This window comes from Chrysemys picta, chromosome 1, assembly GCF_011386835.1.
Source record: "Chrysemys picta bellii isolate R12L10 chromosome 1, ASM1138683v2, whole genome shotgun sequence".
Taxonomy (NCBI): Eukaryota; Metazoa; Chordata; order Testudines; family Emydidae; genus Chrysemys; species Chrysemys picta.
The window spans coordinates 341,996,130-342,018,474 of record NC_088791.1 but is presented as its reverse complement, the minus strand read 5'-3'; the positions used below and the strand labels follow the sequence as shown (position 1 = coordinate 342,018,474).

The 22,345-nt window shown below is 41.8% G+C and overlaps 1 protein-coding gene across 7 annotated transcripts in view; it reads left to right on the top strand.

Moving 5' to 3' along the window:
* Positions 1-2,105: 2,105 nt before the first annotated feature.
* The window catches only part of FCHSD2 (FCH and double SH3 domains 2), a 254,725-nt gene continuing 234,485 nt past the window's right edge, over positions 2,106-22,345 (top strand). For 2 of the 7 annotated variants that reach the window (XM_065581771.1, XM_065581770.1), the window contains exons 1-2: positions 2,106-2,265; positions 5,689-5,786. In XM_065581771.1, the coding sequence (XP_065437843.1) occupies positions 2,245-2,265; positions 5,689-5,786 (119 nt within the window). In that variant the 5' untranslated portion in view covers positions 2,106-2,244. Of the gene's footprint in view, positions 2,266-4,500; positions 4,639-5,688; positions 5,787-22,345 lie in introns of those variants that run through there. The other 5 variants (XM_065581772.1, XM_065581775.1, XM_005310705.5 and 2 more) reach the window with 5 other exon arrangements.

The following is a 22,345-nucleotide window of genomic DNA, read 5'->3' as shown; positions in this document are numbered from 1 at the left end:
AACACCCAAGAGGGTGGAAGAATAGCAAAGATAGCCCCAACAATCCAGATGTTCTAAGGCTGACCTGGCAAGTAGAGAGCTCCTTATCCATTCCAGCAGAAGATGGAGCCCTCAAGGAAGGGGCAGGGGCAGCACCACGGTAAGAGTCCAGTCATACACAACAGCTGGTATTGATCCTATCTTTTGATGGGAGCCTCTTTACCTTATGTTTATACCTAACTCTGGCAATGTTTTGAAGCTCTGTTTATACAGCAACTTTCATCATAAAGAATCACACAGCACTTTGCAAATTATGGCATAGTTAATTTAATATTGTCAAAAGGGGCAAGATGAATAGCCTTGGAGAGTGACAACCTTGGTTCATGCACAGAATGGGTATAGCTCAGGTACAATGCAAGAACTAGAGGCAAACTGGGACACAGAGGAACCTTGGCAAAGCTTCCATGGCAGCTGGAGGCTGTGAGTGAAATAAGCTGGGAGCCTTCAGATCAGTCTGAATGAAGCTGTTGCCAGGCGTGCCAGGGAGGATTGAGTGCCGAACACTGTAATTCACTAGTCCTGTTGCTGTTCAGGAGGCAACTCTCCCAGTCACCCTGAAAGACCAGCAAGTGATCGCAGTGATGGGCTGTTTCCACCTAAGGGCCACCAAAGTCACAGGCACCTGCTAGTGAGAACGCACAAAATGAAGATCTGGGAGGGATTTAGTCAGAAAGCCTCCCTACTGCCAGGCCCCTTATAGAATTAGTGACTACTTCTCATTTACACAGCCATCTAATCAGGACACCCCTCTTCAAATCCCACTGTTGAATCCCCTTTACAGCACCATAGGCTCAAACACATCTTTGCCTTGAAAGCTTTTCACAACTCTACTCTTGCTTATATCTCAGACCTTGGATTGCCCCCATGTCAGCCCTCTCACGGAAACCAGTGCCAATACCTCACTCGCCCGTTGCTCTCATCTCTGTGCAGCCTTTTCCCACACTGCTGCCCATGCGCAGAATGCCCTTCCCATCCCCACCAGACAAGCCAGCCACAAGATTTCTCTTCAAGCTCCTGTCAGAAACACACTTTGTCCATAAGGCCCTAGCCTACGAGTGAGTTTTCAACAAGCCATAACATTAAAACAGAACAAAACAAAAAACCAAACACCTTTCCCAATTAAGTTTACCCCACCCCGCGGGTTTCCCCCTGCATCCCACATTTTAGGCGTCTCTCTTTAGACTGAAAACTCATTGAACAAGGGATGATCTTTCTTTTTGTGTAGCTGAGCGCATCGCCTTCTCCAGGGCAACTCAGCTCACCACCAGCGGACACCTTGCTGACCTGGGAGAGAGCAATCAGGGCTGTTCTCTGTGCCTGCAGCCTATCCCCTCCCTGACACTTTGCACCGGGTGCGTCACACCGTAGACATCTATCCCATCAGTAGGAGGGCAAGGGCCGCTTCCTCGGACACCCCAGTAGCTACAGCTTGCCTGCCCCGCTCCCAGCGCTGCTACGCCCGCAGCTCCTCCGCTCAGGTGCTGCACCTGCCCCCTCCCGCTGCTGCTACGTCTCCAGCTCCCCCGCCCAGGCGCTGCAGCCCCAGCCCCACGCGCCAGCCGCACGTGCAGCTCCAGCCCAGCACGCTCGCGGCAGGGAGGCAAAGGAAGGGAACGAGCGAGGGCCGCGCGCACACCCCCAACCGGCCGTGGTCTCCCGCGCGCTAGCCGCTGAGCCCCGCCCCCGCCTGGCGGGGACGTGTCGGTCCCGCCCAGCTCTCTATGGTTTTGCCCCCACGTCTACCCGGCTGGGCGGACCGTTGTCTGTGGTTGCCGGAGCCGGGGTGGGGGAGGGGCGGGTGCTGCGGCGGTGGCCGCCAGGCGGGGTCTCGGCCGCGCTGGGGCGCCATTTCCCCGCTCGCCTCCAGGGAGCGCTTCCCCCCGGCGGCCGCGTCGGGGCGCTGCGGAGCCGCCTTCCCGCCCTCCCTGGGGCTGGCTGAGTGGCCGACGTCCCCGCCTTCCCCGCTCTCCCTCCCCCGGGCCGGGACTCGCCGCTCGCCTCCTCCTCCCAGAGCCGCTCGGTGCCTCGCCGCCGCCGGGCCATGGAGTCCGCGTGAGGGAGCCGACTCCCCCCTCCCCCCGCCGGGAGCCGCGCGCTGCGCTCCCCCCTCCCCCCCCCCGCATCCCGGCGCCGGCTCCTCCCTCCGCCGCGGGGGCCGCGTCCCGCTGCTGAGCGGGGATTGATGCGGAGAGCGACGGCAGCGCCATGCAGCCCCCGCCGAGGAAGGTGGGAGCCGCTGGGCGGGGGTGGCACTGGGACACTGGCTGTACTGGGGGGTTGGGTGTATTGGGGATCAGGGTATAGTGGGTGTGGGGTGGCACTGGGGTGACTGGCTGTACTGGGGGGGTTGGAGCTGGGTGTATTGGGGATCAGGGTATAGTGGGTGTGGGGTGGCACTGGGGTTCAGGGACAATGGCACCGGCTGCACTGGGGGGTTGGAGCTGGGTGTATTGGGGATCAGGGTATAGTGAGTGTGGGGTGGCACTGGGGTGACTGGCTGTACTGGGGGGTTGGGTGTATTGGGGATCAGGGTATAGTGGGTGTGGGGTGGCACTGGGGTTCAGGGACCAGGGTACTGGCTGCACTGGGGGGTTGGAGCTGGATGTATTGGGGATCAGGGTATAGTGGGTGTGGGGTGGCACTGGGGTGACTGGCTGTACTGAGGGTTGGGGCTGGGTGTTCCGGGGATCAGGGTATAGTGGGTGTGGGGTGGCACTGGGGTGACTGGCTGTACTGGGGGTTGGGGCTGGGTGTATTGGGGATCTGGGTATAGTGGGTGTGGGGTGGCACTGGGGTTCAGGGACCGGGGCACTGGCTGTACTGGGGGGTTGCGGCTGGGTGTATTGGTGATCAGGGTATAGTGGGTGTGGGGTGGCACTGGGACACTGGCTGTACTGGGGGGTTGGGTGTATTGGGGATCAGGGTATAGTGGTGTGGGGTGGCACTGGGGTTCAGGGACCAGGGTACTGGCTGTACTGGGGGGTTGGAGCTGGGTGTATTGGGGATCAGGGTATAGTGGGTGTGGGGTGGCACTGGGGTTCAGGGACTAGGGTACTGGCTGTACTGGGGGGTTGGAGCTGGGTGTATTGGAGATCAGGATATAGTGGGTGTGGGGTGGCACTGGGACACTGGCTGTACTGGGGATCAGGGTATAGTGGGTGTGGGGTGGCACTGGGGTTACTGGCTGTACTTGGGGGTTAGGTGTATTGGGGATCAGGGTATAGTGGGTGTGGGGTGGCACTGGGGTTACTGGCTGTACTGGGGGGTTGGGGCCTGGTGTATTGAGGATTTGGTATAGTGGGTGTGGGGTGGCACTGGGGTTCAGGGACAATGGTACTGGCTGCACTGGGGGGGTTGGAGCTGGGTGTATTGGGGATCAGGGTATAGTGGGTGTGGGGTGGCACTGAGGTGACTGGCTGTATGGGGGGGTTGGGTGTATTGGGGATCAGGGTATAATGGGTCTGGCGTGGCACTGGCAGTACTGGTGGCATTGGCTGTATTGGGGCTGGGTGGGCTGTGAGCAGGTGGGGCGCTGGGTGTATTGGGCGGTGGGGTGGTACTGGCTGTATTGGGATAGGGCCATAAGTTGTGCACGGGTTGGTGTATTGGGATGTGGGGGTTTGGTGTGGCAGTGCCACAGGCTGTATTGGGGTGGGTGCCTGGATGTATTGGGAGTGAGGAATTGAGGTTTGTGTTTAGAGGTTGGGGTGTGTGAGGATATGTGTTTATCTGTATTGGAGGGTTAGGGTAGGGCTTGGTTTGTATTGGGGTGGAGGTGTATCAAATAGGATTGAGAGCTTATTCGCCTTGCTGGTTGTGTGGCTGCATGTTGGGGTATGGGGGATTTGGGATTGTCTGTACTGGGGTGAAGAAGGGGCTAAGGTTAGGAAATGGTCTCTATTGAGGTACTGAGGTGATAGAGTATGGTCGGATTGTGTAGCTGAGGGTTGTTGGAGTGGGGGAGTTATGTTTTGATGGTTGTATGGAGAGGGGGTTGTTTGGGTTGATGTTGGAGATTGGGGTTGGAATAGTTTACAATGGGACGATGATGACTGTGTTGGTGTGGAGGGTTGGAGTTATATAGATTGGGGTTGAGAGGGTTATTCTGTGAGTAGAAGAAATTTTGGGGATTAGTGTATGGAGTGGGATAGAGAGAGTTAATTGTGTTGTAGGGAATGGTTTGTGGGTGCCTGTGTGGAGGGAGTTGCCTATGGGTGAGGGTTATTGGGAGGGGGTGCCTGTGTTGTGTAAACAAAAGACTGTTGTTTGTTCATCTCATGTCATTCTCTGGGCTCCCTGGCTGCTCGGGGAATCCAGCTGCAGGGGACTGCTTGGTCTCCTCCTAATGTCTCTGCCTCTGTTGTGAGGATAGACTGCTTCCTTTGAAGGATTCTTATTTATGTTTCATGGGATTTTAGTTTGCATTTGGCATTTCATTTATATTGCATGTGTGCTTTGCCTCTTGTATTTTTCACATGGAATTTTATTTTTACTATGTAGGATTCAACATTTGTATTGTTTTAAAAAAACCTAAACCCCTTTTCTACTTAATCAGAGCATAGGGTTTGTATGTTTTGCTGTATCTTGAAAGGAGCTGAGGTGAGAAACTTGTCTTGCTGTAGTACTGGGCTTGGGGGTTCTTGTTGCTGGGGGATTATTTTGGGTGTTGAGGTTTGGGGGGAGCTGTTGCTAGCAGATGAGATCTGGAGGATTGTTTTGCTTTGAGAGAAAGGGGAGGTTTATGGCAGATCCTTTCCTTCACCTCCTCCCTGTCTTTCTCTCTTCCCCTCCCCCATAGCAGAAACTGTTATTTTCTTTCATGCATGCATCACATTTTTAGATGCATGGATACTGTTTCTGTTTAAGGCTGCTACATAGATGCATCTTGATCAATGAACGTGTTAAATGCCAAGATCTCTTGTTTTAAAAATCCCATGTTTCTGTGGCCAAGTCAGTCCTTTTCTGGGGTTAATGTTTATCACAACAATCCCTCCTCCACCCCCTGCCATGCTGCCAACTATCACTCTGGTTCCCAGGCTATTGAAATCTTAATTCCATAAGGTTCAAAACATACAGAAGGTATATTTTATACTGATGATAAAAAAAGGCACAACCTTTCTGAAGTCATACTGTTAAGGAGGGTGACTTTTGATCTGATGTGCTGGCAACCACATGACTGCGTTTAAAGGCATGTTCATAAAACCATTGTAGGAGTGTTTAATCAATACACGTTTCATGAATGTGTAAATTGTTTTTATTAAGTGTTAAATCAGCGGCAGATTATTTCTTTCCCCCAACTCCCTTATTTGTTTCAAGCTGAACCTCTTTTGTTGTAGACAGGTTTATCCTCAGAGGTTTGGAAGAAGAAAACATGCATATTTGTTGTTAACAAGCAGAGCACAGCTCTGATGTATGAAATGCAGACACTACAGGGTTAAATCCAAACAATATATGGTAAAATCAGTCTGTGCTTAAGTAGATGCATTGGGTTATGTTAGCCAAGCAAAACAGGTTTACACATACTGAAAATGTTTAATTTGCATATTCTGATGGACAGAACATAAAGTTAGATAAAGGAAATCAAATATTTTTTCCCACTGAAATGTCAGCTAGACCCTACTTAAAATATATGATCTGTCTTTTTTGTAGGTAAAAGTTACACAAGAGCTAAAAAATATTCAAATTGAGCAGATGACAAAACTTCAGGCCAAGCATCAGGGAGAATGTGATCTACTTGAAGATATGAGGTAAGGTTACAGCAAATGCTACCAAATTCCTGTAAGATCTCCTTTTGGAAGAACATTGGGTTACAAAACTCCGGGAACTGACGATGGAATTTCCTCTTGGATTTCCTGCTTTTAGGCTGTTAAAGTTTTGACACAGCTGGAAATTATAACTGGGACTAACACAATGCAAATAGTTTTTTCTTCTCTTCAATGGGGCAAGTGTACAAATGTGTCATGAACAAATCCAGAAAGTATTGGTCTGTTCAGCACTATTTTTCTTTGGGATAGACTCCCAGTTCAAGTGATGTCTGTAGTGTTAAAAACATTAAAAAAAATACTTTTATGAAATTACTGGTGATTTATAGTTAGCTATAGGAAGTTTTAAAGAGCATTCACTACATGAATTGAATTTTTTGTGCAGAAAACATGAGTAAAAGTATTTGCACTAGTACTTATAAAGCACTTTTGTTACATAACCTTGCACATTGAGATCAATAGAAAAGTTCTACATGTTTCATATGGTAGTTTCATTATTTGTCTTTAAATAATGTGAATGTTTGTCTTTAACATTTATGTATCTTATTATCAATGTAGGACTAATGGGCACCTGGAATTATGTGGAGAATGAACCACTAACCCTGTTTAGAAACTGTCAATTTCTACAATGGGCATGCTGTGCAATATTCAAATGTCATCAATACACCTATTGCTTTCCTTCTTTTTGGCACCTTGTGCTTCACTCAGTGAGTGAAAATCCAGTAAGATTACTTATCAGTAAAGAGCAAGTGACATGCCAGCTCAAAGATTTAACTTCACAAGAGATTAGAATACAGTGAAGTTCTTACAGTTTCAGTCTCTGTCTCCTTACATCCCATGTCAATAAAACTTGTCATATCCAGAAATGCATGCACTTTCCATCTTTGTCTGAACCCTGCTCTCTTTCATGGGTAGTGAAACAAGCTTCTGTATGGGAAAGATCACCACATCTGTTATCTTACAAGTAGTAGCTATACATTATTTGCAAAGTAAATACAGGTTAATGAGTAGCAGCTTGGTATGTGAGAACTTTTTTCCTTAGATAGGAACTTCATTTTATTATATCTGCACCTGAAAGTGCTGCTTTAGTTCTGGTTCTGTCAGCATTTCCTTTCTAGACCCTTATTTTCAGGGGTTTATAGTTTAGGCATTTATACTTGTTTTCTGCTGAAACATGGCATAAAAATCTTATTGTCTCTGGCTACATAAAAGTTACAAGAGAGCAGGTGAAAGTTTGGATTAAAATGTTTTCTTGAATCAATATAATTTTTAAAAAGTTAGTGTTACAAATTAAGAATCTGAATTAAGAGTCTGGTCACTGAGTAGACATACTAGAGCCTTTCCATCAGTCTTGTTGCAAGCATTTGCTATGTATTATACATTTTGTCTGTAAAAAACTGTTTTTCAAAAGAACGCTCTTTACCACTTAAGTACAATAGTATTAAAAAGAAAAATATTTTAAAGCTATTTTTTCCATTCTTTACTCTTGTGGTTTGCGTGCGAGAATAGGAAGGAAGCTCCTATAGAGGGTACACCTGCCATTCTGTGACTTGACTAATTTTCTGTCTATGTAAGACTTAAATAGGTGGCTTTCCTATAGTATGAAAGTGTGGACTCTGTGTTGGGAGTATCAGTTGACAGTACAGTGTCTTACTGGAATACATGTGTGAAAACAAACAAACACCACAGTTTTTTAAACAGCAAGTTAGTACTCGGTCCTGTCACTTATTGAGGTCTGGGTTCAATTTTTGATCAGATTTGATGGTAAAAAACTTTGTGCACTTGATTCAGCATAATCTCTTAATGGCATTTGGCTGAGTGACATTACCACCACACAGCTTTTGCAGTCTTTGCAGAAGAAGAGCTGGTATTAGAATAGCAGGGACGGTGTATGTTTGAGATGAATTTAAGCATGGTGAATAATGCACAGTGACTGATGCCTAGCTTTTGTGAAGGTTATCAGTGTATGTCCTTCATGAATTTGTCACTCTCCTTCTATCAAATGTCAGGTTTGGGAGCTGGCACTTGAGCTCTGGCAAGTCAAGGTGTAAAATTTGTTGCTGACCCTTATTGTGTGCTTCAGGCCCTCCTTAAATTTAGCCACCTTTCCCTTTCCCCTTATTTTTGACCTCTTCCTCAGAACATTCATTTGCAGCAACATCCTCTATTCTGGTTTTGTGTTTCTTGAGCATTAAAATTACCAGTTTTCCAAGAGTAGAAGTAATTCTTGTACCATTAAATGTCTTTGTGTCACTTTTCAAATATAAGGCAGCTGAGTGTGCTTTTATAGGGACAATGCCTTTTCTGCAGCTTGTGCCATGTATTTGTAATTTCTCATTTGGAGATGTCATTAAAAATAGTAATTGAAACTACAGAACTTCAATAGCAAGTGCAAACTATTCAAATCTTTTGTTATGGCTAGGCTTGGAGAATACATTTTTTAAATAATTTGGACAGATATCATCAGTGTTTATTTTAAATCATTTAAAATTATTTGATTTACAATTTCACAATTGCAGGAAATTATGGGCCAGAGTCAGACTATTTAATGACCGTAGACATTAAGATTCAAAAAGTTAAAGCTTTATAATGATTAAACCACAAATTGTCAACATCTCATTTCAAAATATACAAAAATATTTTTAAACTCCCAAGTTCTAAAGCAGCATTTTTTTTTCTTTGCCTATCTGTAAATTTCAGTTGTTATGGATGGAAATATTTTTTCCTTGGTTTTTGTGTATATATGTGTATGGTGAAATTAACACCAATACAGCCTAATCCTTCCAAGCCTATTAAAGGTATACAAACAGTCCTGTAGTTAGTCAGATAGAAATTGGGAGGCAGAGGTAACGTCAAATGGTGGGCAAAGGATGTGAGGTCAAGGGGTTTTCCTCCACAACAGTTTAAAATTTTAAATGCAAGTTCCTGTCTAAAAGATTTTAAAACATTTCAAAACAAATGTGTGTGGACTGGGCGGACCCCGCAGGGGAAGATGGCTGCCTAAACCTCGAACTGCTGCTCAGCCCCCCTAAAATCTGCTAACATCTGCTAAACTACGGCACAGTTTTTGTCTCTGAGTGGTTCATCCTGCCTTTAACATTTTAGTAGCAGATGGATCTCATTTTGAACCCCCCCTCCTCCTGGGACTCCCCACAAATCACAAAGAAGCAGAGGCTCTCTGACAGCCCTGTACAGTGCAGTATGGCACCACTCTCAGAGGAGGACTTAATAGGCCTGTCTTAGATCTATAAAATGCTAAAGCAGGTATCAGAAGAACAGATCCTGCTTAGAAAAATATCAGAGGATATTTCTGAAATTAAAGCCACAGCTGCAGCACAATAGGTCAGTTTGCAGGGGCTATCCTCCAGGATTAGGGAGGGCTCTATTAGGATCACTGTAGATCAGCACCTTGAATGGGCTCTTGCAATGTGTGTTAACTACTTATGCTAAACAATCTGTTACACTTTGTATTCAGCTGACACTCTGACTACCTTTCCCAGACCTGTAGAAGAGCTCTGTGCAGCTCAGAAGCTTCTCTTTCACCAACGGAAGTTGGTCCACTAAAAGCCCACCTTGTCTCTCTAATAGACAAGCAACAAAGTCTGATCCAAAATCTACAAGATAGAGTGAATGATTTGGAGAGCTGGGCCAGAAGAAATAATTTGAGAGTGGTTGTGTTCCCTGAGGATGGGGAAGAAGAGGGAAGTCTAGTAGAATTTTTGTCTAAAATCTTAGTTGGGATCCTTCCTTACATCCTGATAGAGAGTAGGACAGAGCGAGCGCCCACTGCTTCCTAGCCACCAAACCCTGGGCATTTATATTAACATTCCTAAAATACAGTGTGAAAGAATCCATCTTTAAAAGAGCCTGAGAAAAAGGAAAGGGAGCTGGAATGGGCATAAAATAAAGATTTTTTTCCCACTGCAGCTGGGACGTAGTTAAAAAAAGAGCCCTGTTCACTATGGCAAGGAAGCTGGTGAAGGAGAAAGGCCTGATCTAATTTTATAGCCTTTCCGGTTATTTTTAAGGTCGTGGCCAGCTCATTAGCTTCTCCAAACTGGGAGAAGCAGCAAACTGCATTGCCTCCGTATAATAAAACATATTAACCATATGTTGCCTTGGGATTTACCTTTGCTATTCAGCAGTTGTTGCCAGTGGTAAAGGGAGAAACACCCACCTCAGCTCTGCATCCCTATATGTGCCGTCTTGTCCGTATGTAGAGCAAGGAGGAACCATCAGACTCAAATTGCTCCGATTTTCCCCCAGCAGATCCCCAAGTAGTATCTGTCTTGTATGATCCTAACCTTTGATGCAAAGATATGTGTATTTTAGCCCAGAAACCTTTTTAAAATGTGCTCAAGATGTTTGCCCTTCTCTCTCCTCCTCCCCCCCCCACTTTTGTAATGTAGAGGGTTATGGAATATTCATTTCTTTTGCATTCAACATGGGGCAAAGAGGATATGTTCATTTGAGCTGCCCCCCAACCTGATTTTTTTTTCTCCCACTCTGACTTGAGAGCATTGCTGTCTCACATCTTAGCCTACCTGTCCTATAAGAAAAGACAATCTCCTAGATACCCTTCATCCTGGACTCTTCACCCTAGCCATACCCCTAGGTCTCAGTGGGCATGACATAAGATGCATTTTGGGTTATTTCCTCCCATGAGTACTTGTGGCTAATTTGCTTACATGTATTTCTGGGGACATAAAAGGAATTGCTTCCCCATTACATACCTGTGAAAATTATGGCTGCCCTAGGTGACATGAAATTGGATCAGACCATAGACAGCTGCAGTATGGCTTTCCAGCTGAATTTTATGTCTAGTTCAAAGACACCCTGGCTCCCACATTGGTTGAGGTATTTACTGAGGCTTTTGATGGAGGCACTCTGCACTCATTAGTGAATGAAGCTCTAATCTCAGTCATGCTTAAGCCTGACAGATGCCCCAGAATGTGCTAGCTATCAACCAATATCCTTAATCAACTTTGATATTAAAGTATTGTCTAAAATCCTAGCTGGGCGATTAGAAAAAATAATGAGCACAATACATCTGGACCAGGTGGGTTTTATACAAAAGAGACATGGGTCAGACAACACTCATTGGTTTATCAGTGTGCCATCCTACTACCAAAACCCCTTGAAACCATTGGCTATTTTGTCACTGAATGCAGAAAAAACCTTCATCAGAGTTAATTGGAGGTAATTTGTTTCTCATTCTACAAAAAAAATCAGTTTTTGTTCATTTTTCGTGTCTTGGATTAGACTTTTGTACTGCAGTCCTAGCTCCCATGTTGTACCCAATAACTAAAGCTCCACTTTTTCAGTCTTCACCATGGTTATAGACAGGGCTTTCCCCTGTCCACACCATCTGTTTGATTTTTCCTTAGCGCTACCACCGTACAAATTAGAGTATACCATGGAGCCAGGGTCTAAAAATAGTATCCTAAGAAATGAAAATATGTTTATATAATTTTATATATCATCAGCCCCCTTCAGGCCATCCACAATATATTTTGAACTATTGAATTCTTTGGGAAGATCTCGGCATACAAAATTAATTTGCACAGGTCAGAGGCTCTCAGTATCTCTTGAAGGGTGCGTAATGTCACCCTCTGAGATAATACCTTTCGCTGGCAGTAAGTGTAAATTGGGTAGTTGGGAGTCCTCTTTCCTAGAAGTATATATAAAAAATAAAAATTAATTTAAATAGTTTTCTCACAGAGATGGCTTTGGATTTACATAGCTGGCAGGCTCTTCCTCTATCCCTTAGGGGCAGAGTTAATATATTAAAGATGAATGTCTTCCAAAGAATTCTATTTGTCCTTAATTCCTTGCAAGTTTATATTCCCTGGCTTCTGTTTTCCCCCCTCCCCAGAATTAACATTTTAAAAACTTTCTTGTGGGGTATGGGCAACAATCCCAGATTATCCTTTTAAAAATGCAGTTGCCTATGAAGTCAGGTGACTTTGGTTTATCCAACTTTAAGCTTGACTATATTTCCTCAATCTAGAGCCAAGTGATACAATGGCTAGCACCCCCAACACTCAGGCCCTCCAGCCTGTCTGTACATGGAGAAAGCAGCTGTAGCCCCTGCCACTAGAATCTGTTCTAAATAAATAGTAAGGCTATATTATAAATTATTTCCTAGAATAACTTGTCAATTGCCACTGGGGATATAGGATTCACCAAAACCACAGGGCGCTAAATGCACTTGTGTATTGCATAGAAGCGTAGAAATGCCAGGCTGGAAGGGACCTTGAGAGGTCACCTAGTCCAGCTTCTTACATTGAGGCAGGACCAAGTACACCTAGACCATCTCTGACAGGTATTTGTCTAACCCGTTCTTACAAACCTGCAATGACAGGAATTCCACAATCTCCTTTGGAAGTCTATTCCAGTAGTTAACTATTCCAGGGGTCGGCAACCTTTCAGAAGTGGTGTGCCGAGTCTTCATTTATTCACTCTAATTTAAGGTTTCGTTTGCCGGTAATATATTTTAACGTTTTTAGAAGGTCTCTTTCTATAAGTCTATAATATATAACTAAACTATTGTTGCATGTAAAGTAAATAAGGCTTTTAAAATGTTTAAGAAGCTTCATTTAAAATTAATTAAAATGCAGAATCCCCCGGACCGGTGTCCGGGACCTGGGCAGTGTGAGTGTCACTGAAAATCAGCTCGTGTGCCGCTTTTGGCATGCGTGCCATAGGTTGCCTACCCCTGAACTATTCTTATAGTTAGTTTTTCCTAATATGTAACCTAAATCTCCCTTGCTGCAGATTAAGCAAATTACTTTTTGTCCTACCTTCTATGGACATGGAGAAAAATAGATCTCTGTCTTCTTTATAACAGCCCTTTACATATTTGAAGACTGTTATCAGGTTCCCCTTCAGTCTTCTTTTCTAATATTAAACATGCCCAGTTTTTTTAACCTTTCCTTATAAGTTAGGTTTTCTAAACCTTTTACCATTTTTGTTGCTCTCCTGGGCTCCCTCTGGTTTATCGACATGTTTCCTCAAGTGTGGTGCCCAGAACTGGACACAGTACCCCACCTGAGGCCTTACCGGTGCTGAATAGAGTGGAACAGTTACCTCCCAGGTCTACTATCTGTTCTTATCAGTTTAATCATGTTTATTATGCTAGTGCCTAAAGACCAACCAGAAATGGGGTTCCATTGTGCCAGACACTGTACAAATGGAGCAGACAGTCCCTGCGCCAAAGAGCTTACAATCTAAATAGATAAGACAGATGCAGGCTGGGGGGAAAGAGATATAGCAAATAGCAGAATGAACAATGTGATGACAGCATGTGTCATTCTAGTTCTAGAGAAGGAATTGTTTGGGGGTTTTCTGGCTGGGGGCTGGGTACAAGGAAAGGGAGTAGCTGCAGTCATACGGTAGTGATGCTGCCCTGTAGTGACAGGACTAAGTATGACTGAACATTACAGATCTCAAGAAGATGAATTTGCATTTATGAATGCATAGTTATATCTGTAGATGTCTGGTTGCCACTGATATTAACATGGCATTTTATGTATTGAATTGTGTTCTGCTTAATGAAGTTGCGTATAACCTTTTACTGTGAATACACTTCACACTCTCCAGGGAACTCAGCTACACTTCTGTAATCTCTCGGATTGTTGGTAGCTGTGTGATAAGGTTTTTGGCAACGGGGGCTGAGGGTTAAAGCTACTGAAGTAGAAACAAAGTACTAATTGCAGCTTCATGTATATTTTAAACATAGAGTATCTAATACAGTAGTTACAACTCAGATCATCTAAAATATTCTGATGTTAGGAAAATCCAGTCGTATAACATACTGTGTTGCAAAACAGAATCTGAGAAAAACATAGGTCTTGAAAAAGCTGCAAGAGGGCTAAACCTTCTAAACAGAGGCAAGTGCTGTGGGGCCCACTATTCAGAGGCAACATGATGGTAACAAGTCCAATGTTTATCAGTCCCCAGTTGTTGGGAAGATGGATGGTGCTGGGATTCCCGCTAGGATGATGTTCCTGAATCCTATATGAGGCTCCATCTTTTGCTTTAGTCTCTGGCTTTTAGGAGTTGATACATTCCTGGAATGACTCCTGGAGAGGAGAAGCAGTTCTTTACCTCTATACACACGCACACTACTGCCCAGAGCCTCCTGGCAAGGAGGAGGGGTTGTCTTTGCTACTCTACTGCTCCTCAAAATTCCTGCGTGCTGCAGCAGGGAGGCTGTATCTCCACTACTTTACTCCATCTCCAGGGTTGTCCTCTCTGGTGAATAGCTTTGTTGCTTGCCTCTGCTCCTCATAGCTTTTTCCAAGCAGCAGCAGAGTGAAATTGACAAGATTCATGTTAGTTTCACTGTGCCCATAGGTTCCAAATAATATCAGTTTTCACTATCTTGCTGCTTGGGGAAGTGAGCAACAGCAGAGAACTGGAGCTCTCTGACTGCAGACTTGGGAAAACAGTTTTGCTTCATTTTGCTTGTAGCTCACTATGAGGTGAGAAGATTTATCTTTCTTAATCTGGAAGCTTAGATTCTTTAGCTGTTGTTGGCATTTCTTTCCTCACAAGAGAAATTCCTTTTCACTAGTGATGAGTATGTGTTGATATTTTTCAAGCCGTGCCTACTTAAAATCATTCAGTAGATGCAGAGCATCGTTCATTTGGTGTTCTAACATCAAAACACACATCCCCCAGAACCTTTCTTAGAAGGCAGTGTTATTGCTTCTGAATATTCTTCTGCCTAAAGTGCTGCAGAATTTGTGGTCTAGGTATGTTATCTATAATTAGACAGTCATTTAATAACATACATTCTTGAAGGAATTAAAGCCTGGTGATGTTTGCCCTGGAACTGTTTGAAGGAGGACTGGAATACACTGAAATAATTTTGCCTACCAGGCACGGAAATCTAAGTTTGCAGCCTGCAAAAAAAAAAAAAAAAGCTTCAATATAAACATAGCAACAGTGTAGTCATTCAAGCCAATCTTGGCACAGTGAAATGAGCCACAGTCCTTTTAAAATTCTTGTTCTAACCTGGTATAAAGCAGTAATGGATTCCCTGCTTTAATACTGGTAGGTATCATTATAACTTTGACTAGTGACAAAGTTCTAGTTAATTCTGGAGTGCATTTTTGTGTGTGTGTGATCTGAAGTGGAAACAATAGTAAAATACAGTTATGTTTATAGGAGGAAAAAAATAAAATGTATTCTTCTATTTGGATGTGATCTTTGGTTTTTATAAGAAAGCTTCATTTAAATTTAATTCTAGTACACAGTGTAAATGGGGTTAGGTTAATGACATTTATTTCCCTAACAGCTTGCAGGAAAGCTCAATATTTTTGTATTAGTAGTTAGTGAGCAAGACACTTTTAGTCTGCTGTTGTGTTGAGCAATGACTAAAAATGACTCAGACTACTAAAGACTGATGATGTTTTGTTATTGGTTATATTTTCAGTCTTGACTAGAAATTACTTCTCTTTAAAAAATTATTGTCCATTCCTTAAGTCATTGATTTTCTTTGGGGTTTAACCTTTATAAGAGTTATAGTAAGACACATTCTCCTTTTTTCCTAAAATATTATGTTACTAGTTTCCTGGAGCTCTGACTGACTTTTGTTCTTCATCCAATGCAGTTGTGCAGAGCCTTCATTATTACAGTATCCACAATAATAATGTGAAGTGCCCTCAAGTGAGCATATTTGTTTATTTTGATTTGTGAAAGCTGCTTTGAAGCATTTAATATGGTTTCGGTGCCAGTTACATGAATTAGGATACATAGTACAAATAATGATACAATGCAGAGAAGTTTACTTCCTTTTCCCACCACCAATTAAAGGACTTGGTCCTGTAAGATGCAAGCACTCTTTCAAAATACTGAATATCCTCAGCTCCCACTAGTTTCATTGGGAGTTGAAGGTGTTCACCACCCTTCCTTTTCACTACCCTTATTATGGGCTCAATCTGGAATTGCACACATGTTTATTAAGGGAATGAATGAAGGCTGGTTTGATTTCCTGTTTTGGTAGAGATTCTGGTTTGTTTTCTATTTTTTGGATCCTAAGCTGGCAGTGCTCTCAGCTCTTTGCACTTTGTCTACACTAAGGAAATTTTCTAAACAATTCCTGCTGTTGCTTGGGAGACTTAATGTAATTGTTTAAAAACAATGTGTCTACCCTGTTCAGAGCAAGTCTAATTGACATGGTGCTGAAAACGGCTGCTGGAGTTGGAGAGCTATCAACATTAGAAACAGTGGGAATTTTTTCATACAAATTCCGTAGTGTAGATTATGCTACAGGGTTAGAGAAGAGAGACTTTTCTGCACCAGGAAATTACCTGTAAAATGTGTAACGGTAGCTGGAGCATCTGAAGTGGTGCTACAAATAGTTAAATGATCAATGTAGACAGGACAAGTATGTATTTAGTAGAGTTTCAAGAAATGTGGGTGGATTTTAGATTGATACAGGTTAATGCAGGCACTTGATGGTGCAGTGTGTTGCTATGCTAGTCTTTCTTTTAAAATTTGGATTCCTGGCCTGGGTTCAAGTCCAGCTTTGGAGTCAAAAGAGAAAATGCGTTTGTCCTTGTCTCTAGTCAGGACTTGAAAAATCCACATGCCTACTCAATGCTGATGAATGGGAAGCTCGTCCTGGTGAATGAGGGGACCTACATCAAATTCTGCAGAATGTATGGCTTCTTCATGGGAGGGAAAATTCTGTCTTTCTTTAGGAGAACCTTCTGAGTATAAACCAATGTCGGGCTGTTTTCTTGAGCCAGCAGATGAGCCCAGTACTGCCTCTACTGCTCCTGCTTTTCCCACTTAGCCACTGAAATAAATTATTTCTGGTCAGTGTTGCCTTTGCTATTCCTAATGGACCCTCCACTCAAATCCTCTTTTATGGCTGGTGGGTTTAGTTTTCTGGCTTGTAGATATCCGATACATACATAAATATTAGAGCTGTCAAGCGATTAAAAAATAATCGCAATCGCACTGTTAAAAATAATAGAATACCATTTATTTAAATATTTTTGGATGTTTTCCACATTTTCAAATATTTTGATTTCAATTACAACACAGAATACAAAGTGCACAGTACTCACTTTATATTTATTTTTGATTACAAATATTTGCACTGTAAAAAAACAAAAGAAATAGTATTTTTCAATTCACCTCATACTAGTACTGTAAGTGCAATCTCTTTATTATGAAAGTTGAACTTACAAATGTAGAATTGTGTACAAAAATAACTGCGTTCAAAAATAAAACAATGTAAAACATTAGAGCCTACAAGTTCACTCAGTCCTATTTCTTGTTCAGCCAAATGCTCAGACAAACAAATTTCTTTACATTTTCAGGAGATAATGCTGCCTGCTTCTTGTTCACAATGTCACCTGAAAGTGAGAACAAACATTCACATGGCACTGTTGCAGCCAGAATCTCAAGATATTTACATGCCAGATGCAATAAAGATTCATATGTTCCTTCATGCTTCATCCACCATTCCAGCAGACATGCGTCCATGCTGATGATGGGTTCTGCTCGATAACAACCCAAAGCAGTGCGGACCGATACATGTTCATTTTCATCATCTGAGTCAGATGCCACCAGCAGAAGGTTGATTTTCTTTTTTGGTGGTTCGGGTTCTGTAGTTAGTGCATCGGAATGTTGCTCTTTTAAGACTTCTGAAAGCATGCTCCACATCCCATCCTGATCAGATTTTGGAAGGCACTTCAGATTCTTAAATCTTGAGTCAAGTGCTGTAACTATCTTTAGAAATCTCGCATTGATACCTTCTTTACGTTTTGTCAAATGTGCAGTGAAAGTGTTCTTAAAATGAACATGTGCTGGGTCATCATCCGAGACTGCTATAACATGAAATATATGGCAGAATGCAGGTAAAACTGCCAAAGACATACAATTCTCTCCAAAGGAGTTCAGTCATAAATTTAATTAATGCATTTTTTTTTTTAATGAACGTCATCTACATGGAAGCATGTCCTCTGGAATGGTGACCCAAGCATGAAGGGGCATACGAATGCTTAGCATATCTGGCACCTAAATAAATAGCTTGCAATGCCGGCTACAAAAGCCGCATACGAACTCCTGTTCTCACTTTCTGGTGACATTGTAAATAAGAAGTGGGCAAAGTCATCACTCCTAAATGTAAACAAACTTGTTTGTCTTAGCGATTGGCTAAACAAGTAGGACTGAGTGGACTTGTAGGCTCTAAAGTTTTGTAGAAAATGTAGAAAACATCCAAAATATTTAATACATTTAAATTTAGTCTATTGTTTAACAGTGCAAGTAAAACTGATTAATTGTGATTAATTTTTTAAATCATGATTAATTGAGTTAATCACGTGAGTTAACTGTGATTAATCAACAGACTTTGTGAATATATATGTGTATATATGTATAGTTTTCAACTTGTGTCAAGTGCATAAGTATGTCCTTTTCCATGGCTTGTCCTCTTCTAGTCATTCTTGGTAACATGAAAGGGACTTTGCATTTCACATTTATATTCTGAAATGTATGAAAAACGAACTGTAAAACAAACAGCAAAACCTGTCTGCATTGTGGTAGTTTTAAAAGGACACTGCCAAGTAGTTTAAGCGATCAATGCTGGTTTTAAAAGTTTTAGTACGAAGTTACCAAACTGAATGTTAGAAATGTTTTTATTAATTTTAAAAAAGTGAAAAATGAATATTCACTTGCAATATTTGTAAACCAAATTTTACACATTTATTTGTGCATAAGAAACTAGAACGTGAAACTCACTACAGAGCCCAGTCTCTTCTTGCACATGCCGACTGAATTGTGCAAATTAGACATAGTTCCTTAAAAGTCGGATTTTAAAGTTCTTCCAATTTTAATATTCTTAAGGTGTTGCTAGTAACCCACGTAAGGATCTTTTATCCTGAGTATTCCTTCTCTTGGTGCCTCTGAGAATGTATCTAGATCCAGTCTCCACATTCTACAGCGAGTTGTTCACACAAAGCCTCTATCCTCCTTCACTCTGTGCAGCAAGAATCCTTTTAATGGGGGAGAAAAAAGGCATCAGTGTCTAATTTTATGAGACTAGCCTGGCCATGCAGAAGACTGAGGAAGATTTATGGTGGTAGAGCCATTATTTATAGCTCATTTCTAGCTCAAATGCCAGATGCAAGTCATTGAAGGATAGTGAATAAAATGTTTTGGCACTTAGGAGCATGTTTAAATACATATAATACCAAACATAAATGTGTTGTTTATTGGGTCTGGTATACTCTCTGTGCATATCAAAATAAAGAATTTCCCTTGAGAGCAACACATACTTCATGGTGATCTCAATTCAAAAGTATGTTTCTAATGGTCTTTGAGTGTAAGAATTTGTGAATTAATGAATGCTGTCTGAGAGAGCTTCCTAGCAATGTATGGCAAATTCAGGCATTTATTAAATGGCTTAAAAACATATATATGAACAACAGGCGTAAACAAGGTGTTCATTGAGCTTGAGGTGTGGATCTGCTAAAGATTGAGGTGAGGGGTTCAGTTGGACTAAACAGACTAAAATTGATACTAGAATATTATTAAAGTGTCTGATTACCATGCTAAAATAATTAAAATAGTGCATCTTTCCTTATGGTGAAGTAATTGAGATGTAAGTTGGAGAGTTGAAGTTTTTACTGTGTTTTGATTTACTTGTATTAGTGCTGATGTAAGGCTCACTCTATCTTCTTCCATTTTTTTCCGTAAAAGAGAAGTGGGGGGGGGAGGGAGGGAGGGAGAAACAAGATTTCTGGATTGTAATGGCTACTCGAGGAAAGATGCAAAACGGTTGGCACAGGGGTTGTGGTAACTAAATTCAATTGTTGCCGACCTACACTAAATGCCAAGGTGTACATTGACTTATGACACAAGCAGAGTGGTTGTGTATGAACAGGTGACTGCTTTTATAGCTGAGCTGGAAGCTGTTGCTGTGTGAGTTAAGGCCTTTTGAGGTATACTTTCCTTTTATCTAATTATACTTTATTTTCTAATTTATACTTTTGTTTTATCCAATTGTTTAATAATTCTGTAAGAAGCAGGAACAGTTGCCTGAACTTCACTTCACACTTAGCTTCCCCTCCTTACCACCCTGCAAAACACCTCCTTAATTCTGGGTAATCTTTTAGATTTTCCTTTCTTTCCCCCAAACTGAACTATGAACTCAGAACAGTTATGGTTTTGAAATATATTGGTATTGCATCGCTTGCTCTAGCTGCAGTTTTTCAGGCCCTATTGCTGTATACCCAGACCATTTCCGGATTGCTGACCTCTAAATTTCTTTTGCTTATTTTACCCGTGTTGTCATTAATGAAACAAGGTTTTAGAAGACTGGTTTACAGCGGTTATGTAGTTTTAATGTGTTTACTACTTAAAGGATGTCCTTTTGTGTGGATGAGTTGGTATGTGAGCGGAAAAGGTTATCTAAAACAAATCACCTTCGTTGACAGCAGGTGTATGCAGCAATTTTATAACCGTGGTTTCATTGGCTTTTCCCCGGCCTTTCCTCCTCCATTTGTTGTGTAGCACTCTTGTGGCACGTCATTTCATTGTGTGCCCCATGGTCTGTAGGGTAAAACTTCCTAAGTTTTCTGCACAAACTGTGTAACAGCATAAAGGAGAGGGAAGCAGTCATGTTACTTTCAATTAATTGTTAGTGGTTACACAATTTTCAAATGTGACTCTCAATCATTTGTTTAAATAAAAAAGTAAAATGCAATAGGGAAAGGAATAGTCAGAAAAGACACCTTCCATCTAAGTAATAAAAACTTAGTAAGCACAAGTCACAAGAGGTTCTGGACCCTATAGGTTTTTAAGTGATTAATCATAACTGCTTGAAATACATCAATGCTATTGTTGCATTGAAATATAATCCGGTTTACAGTGGCAAGATTACTCAATCTATTGTATGGGCAGCTACAATAGGCATTAAATATGCTTCAGTAGTACCTTCCCTGGGTCACCTAACCAGTAAAAATTTCAAACTCTGACGTACTATCCTTCTGTGCTATAATTATTCCCTTAATGTCAACTTCTTTTCCTGAAAGACAGCAATATATAGCAATTACTAGGGCTGTCAAACGATTAAAAAAAATAACAATCACACTGTTAAAAAATAATAGAATACCATTTATTTAAATATTTTTGGATGTTTTCCACATTTTCAAATATTTTGATTTCAATTACAACACAGAATACAAAGTGCACAGTATTCACTTTATATTTATTTTTGATTACAAATATTTGCACTGTAAAAAACAAAAGAAATAGTATTTTTCAATTCACCTCATACTGGTACTGTAAGTGCAATCTCTTTATCATGAAAGTTGAACTTACAAATGTAGAATTGTGTTCAAAAATAACTGCGTTTAAAGTCTTACATTATTTTATTTTTGGTGCCTACAAGCCCACTCAGTCCTATTTCTTGTTCAGCCAATCGTTCAGACAAACAAATTTGTTTACATTTTCAGGAGATAATGCTGCCTGCTTCTTGTTCAAAGTGTCACCTGAAAGTGAGAACAAGCATTTGCATGGCACTGTTGCAGCCAGCATTGCAAGATATTTACATGCCAGATGTGCTAAAGATTCATATGTCCCTTCATGTTTCATCCACCATTCCAGCAGACATGCGTCCATGCTGTTGATGGGTTCTGCTCGATAACAATCCAAAGCAGTGCGGACCGATGCATGTTCATTTTCATCATCTGAGTCAGATGCCACCAGCAGAAGGTTGATTTTCTTTTTTGGTGGTTCGGGTTCTGTAGTTAGTGCATTGGAATGTTGCTCTTTTAAGACTTCTGAAAACATGCTCCACATCCCATCCTGATCAGATTTTGGAAGGCACTTCAGATTCTTAAATCTTGAGTCAAGTGCTGTAACTATCTTTAGAAATCTCGCATTGGTACCTTCTTTACGTTTTGTCAAATGTGCAGTGAAAGTGTTCTTAAAACGACATGCTGGGTCATCGTCTGAGACTGCTATAACGTGAAATATATGGCAGAATGTGGGTAGAACACAGAGCAGGAGACATACAATTCTCCCCCAAGTAGTTCAGTCACAAATTATTTTTTTTAACAAGCGTCTTCAGCATGGAAGCATATCCTCTGGAATGGGGGCTGAAGCATGAAGTGGCATACGAATGTTTAGCCTATCTGGCACGTAAATATCTTGCAGTGCCTCTACAAAAGTGACACGTGAACAGCTGTTCTCACTTTCAGGTGACATTGTAAATAAGAAGTGGGCAGCATTATTTCCCATAAATGTAAACTAACTTGTTTCTCTTAGTGATTGGCTGAAGAAGTAGGACTGAATGGACTTGTAGGCCCTAAAGTTTTACGTTGTGTTGTTTTTGAGTGCAGTTACGTAACAAAAAAAAAAAAATCCACATTTGTAAGTTGCGCTTTCATGATAGAGATTGCACTATAGTACTTGTATGAGGTGAATAGAAAAATACTATTTCTTTTATCATTTTTACAGTGCAAATATTTGTAATACAAATACTATAAAGTGAGTACTGTATACTTTGTATTCTGTGT